At 39.6% G+C, this 3809-nt stretch overlaps 1 protein-coding gene across 1 annotated transcript; it reads right to left on the minus strand.

The window, feature by feature from the left end:
- Nucleotides 1-405: 405 nt before the first annotated feature.
- Nucleotides 406-3145, minus strand: SMIM30 (small integral membrane protein 30). Its single transcript, XM_067563964.1, has 3 exons — nt 3083-3145; nt 2730-2813; nt 406-1657 (listed from the first exon to the last, which is right to left on the minus strand). Exon 3 carries the CDS (start codon nt 1588-1590, stop codon nt 1405-1407), a length of 186 nt encoding a protein of 61 aa, XP_067420065.1. The 5' UTR covers nt 1591-1657; nt 2730-2813; nt 3083-3145; the 3' UTR covers nt 406-1404.
- Between the last annotated feature and the right edge of the window lie 664 nt (nt 3146-3809).

Below are 3809 nucleotides of genomic sequence, written 5' to 3' on the forward strand. Positions count from 1 at the left end.
CCACTGGGATCAGTGTGGTATAAGGATGTCCCTGGATACATTCCCTTTTGCTGGCAGCGGAGGGTGGGTGTGGCATAAGAGGTCCCACCTCACCATTATCAGCCTGACAGGGCCAAGTATGTTGCTCTCAGCAGATCCCTCCAGCCAAGCGGCACCAAGCCCATCAAAGTCAAAGCACACCAGAGAAGCTGGCTGAGCATATGGAGAATGAGACTGTTAGCTGCATGCCTGAAGCTCACGGAAATACTCTCCAGCTTTGTAGAACGATTCTGACCACAGGTTTAGCTTTGTTTTTTGGCACAAGCTTCAGCTCCGATTTTGCACGGAGATCAGGCAGACAACTGCATTTAGGATTTCGGCCGCGTTAAAGACTACATGTTCAAGAACACCAAGGGGGCTCGTTCATTGGCATTTAGACTTCGTCAAAGAGCGCACTGAGTTTATTCACAGGGGGGGGAAATTACATAATCATCTGGTTCTAATAACCCTACTTCTCAGAATTAAAAACAGCCACTGAACAAAATATGCTAGTCCTCATTGGTGCAGAACAAACAATCCCCCACACAACAAAACCTCAAACCTGAACAAGTCAAAGAAAACTAAATATAAATGCATACGAATCAACAGATATATGCACAAAACATTTGGTCATTTCAATCTTTTCTTCAGAAACCTTTTCCTTGTTCGACTGGTCGATGTATTACATATACTTTTCTATGCGTCATATACATTTTAAAGAAAAAGAATGGTCTAATCCTTAATCATAGCTATTAATTAAGTTTGATTCTAATTTGTAATTTCTAAGCTACAGAAGAGGCACATTCTAAGATAAAAATACAGAAAAGGTTTTGCACATTTTGTCTACTTCTCCCATGTCTCAGCCTGACTATAGCAGAAGTCAGTTGTTGCAGGAGGGGGAGTTAATTCTAATTAGAAAGAACATCTGCACTCACGCAGAAGTCTAAGCAGGCTGTTCTTTAGTTATTATATTCATCAATATTTCCAAATCTTTATTATCCCGACTATGAGGTTTATGGCTGCCTTCCTGCTGACTAACCCCTGAAATCAAATTCTAAAAACGTTACATTCAGTATACGAACTTTCACTGTGAATGAATCTGGGCAATTTTTTCTTCTTCAAATAGCTTGTTTCCATCTTTACTTTAATGCAACCCCTCATCACAAGGAATATAAAATCATCATCTTCTTACTGTCATGGAGATAGATCCTGCAAACCCTTTCTACCACTAATAGTCTTTATTACGGAGGATGGCACAACAAAAAGGGTTTGCAGGATCGTGCTCCATGGTTTTGAAAGTCGTCAGGAACTGAGGCTCAGTTTTAAACCTAAATCGCAACATGTAGAATTTAGGATTATGCTTGACCAGGTAATCTCTTTAAAAAGTCATAGCTGTCCGTTTCTTTTTCTTGCATATAAGCCTAGACAGGCACAGAATCCAATGATACTGAGAACTATGCCTAGCAAGAGAGCAATTGCATCTCCAGCATCCAGGGCTTCAACCACGGGCAGCATAATCACCAGTGAAATGAGCACCAAAGAGAGTTTTGAGGTGTTCCCAAGAAAAGCCATGTTGCTCAAACGGGTGGTCTTGAAAGGGAGGTTAAAGAATGAAGGGAAGCTGGTACTGCAAAGGTATCTAAAAATGAAACAAAAAGGAACATGACAGGGTTTTTTCCTGTAAATTGATTTCCAAGAACTCTATATCAACAGATGTGACTGGAGTAACTCCAAATCTGTATGAAGTGTATTGTAGTGTGAATGATACACAGAGCAGGAATGGGACTTGGGAGATTCAGGCTTGGTCTTCCAGACAGAAAAGTGGACTTCTTTACAGCGAGATAAAAAAATATGTGACAGTTGTCACTCTGTAAAATCCTAAGGGAAGACATCATAGTATTTACCATGGAGAAGCTAGGCAAGGTCAGCACTGTACTCCTCACCTGTGGTTGATCTTACCTAGTTTATCTTGCAGTAACACTAAAGTGCCTTGTCGCCACTAGGATTTTACAGCAGGATAGCTAATGCAGGAAAATACACGCCTTTATAGTCAGTGAAGATAGCCTTAGGGCTCATCTACTCAGGGAAGTTATTCTGGAATAAGGTAGGTTGGGAATTTAAAGCACAATAGCTATTCTGGAATAGGTCCCCATTTGGATACTCTATTCTGGACTAAGGGTGCCTTTTTCCAGTTTAGTTTTAATTTACTTCCAAAGTGGATTAAGCTAAATCAGAAAAAAGTCAGTCTTATTCAGAAATAAGTGTGTCCACATGGGGAGCTATTCTGGTCAATATCCCCATGTAGACAAGGCCCTTGGGTTTTTTCCTGACTCTGCCAAAGATTCTTATATGACCAGGGCAAGTCACTTAAATTTCCCTGTGCTTTAGTTTTGCCATAATTATCCCCTAATGGATTGCATTGCTAGGGTCATCGATGCATAATGATCATATTGGCTTTGTCAGTGATACAACATTTATGTTATTGCTACAATTATTTTTGACCCAACCAGCAAAATCACATCCCACTTTACCTAGAAAAGTGGATCTAAAACTGAATGAAATTGCCCGTTTACACTTCTCCAGATTTCCCTTCCCTCTGTCCAAACACTGCAGTTTGCAAGGCAGATGAGCACAGAGACTGAGAAAACAGGAGAACAGTGTAAATTATCTACTGGTTTTTGTCTTCTATTAAAAGTCCAACAGCAACTTACCTTAACCTGTATAATTAATCGGTGATATTTCCTTTTTGGTTAGCACTGGCATCTAGAAAGCAATGAACTCCACTCAGTCATCACCTGTCAAAAATCAAGAGAGAGTTATTTGCTCAGTTAGTGGAAATGTAAAAGCTCTGCTAGCCATAGACAGCAGGAACTGGCAGTGAAGTCAGTAAAAAAATCTTCCCAGAGCTTCAGAGTCATGTGCAGTAACATGTGACAGGCAAATAAAATCAGCTTCTCTGCAGGCAACTTTTTGCAAAATATTAACTCTAGATCTGAAAACAAAGGAGTAGCTTGAGCTGTGAACGGCCCAGGGACTCTTTAATCAACAAAGTTTATAGCCTCACCCTTTGCTAGGAGCCAGGCATATGTGCATTACCCTCCCGGAGGCAGCCATTAAAGGAAGGAAGAGACAGACTAAGCGGAAGACAGTTTGACTACATTTCCCGGGACTCGTGCTGCCTACAATTCCCACAGTGCATTGGGTCAGATCAGACTGTTAGATAGACTTATGGGGGAGATTTCTGAAAACTCTCATTTTGATTCCAGAGGAAATGATGATTGATTGTAGACTGAGTATACAGCACTCAACTCATCTATACTCCATCTGCTATCCACTAATCTTTGGGTTGTTTGTACAACTTTTAGGACCTGATTTGGATCTCACACTAGTTTTACATCAGCCTAACTCCACTGACTTTTGCTCCTGATTTACATCAGTGTAATTGACAGTAGAATAAGGACCTTGAAATCTATGATTAATAGTGATGTGGCTTTTTACAGAAAAGAAAAACCTGCTGGGTTTATTATTATTATTATTTATAATTTATGTATTTTTATTTAGTAAAAACTAATACTGGGAAAATGTTTGTCTGTTTCTGTAATTTCCTAAACAGATACCTAACTATTCCCCTGCAGTGTTTACAATTAAAACATTACAACTTTGTGCCAGTGCTTGACAACTAGAAGTAAAATAATAATAACTATGCTTGCTATTAATACCTCCATAATTACTTCTTTCTGTAGCACCCAAAATAATGTTTGGTATCTCACAGAAACACAAAAACAGAAGGT

Source organism: Emydura macquarii, unplaced genomic scaffold (genome assembly GCF_026122565.2).
Source record: "Emydura macquarii macquarii isolate MOO-44397 ecotype Brisbane River unplaced genomic scaffold, CSIRO-AGI_Emac_v2 contig_2636, whole genome shotgun sequence".
NCBI classification, from domain to species: Eukaryota; Metazoa; Chordata; order Testudines; family Chelidae; genus Emydura; species Emydura macquarii.

Bases quoted from the DNA above. Each gene is read 5' to 3' on its own strand.
- SMIM30 (XM_067563964.1), bottom strand. From the start codon at position 1,590: ATGGCTTTTCTTGGGAACACCTCAAAACTCTCTTTGGTGCTCATTTCA.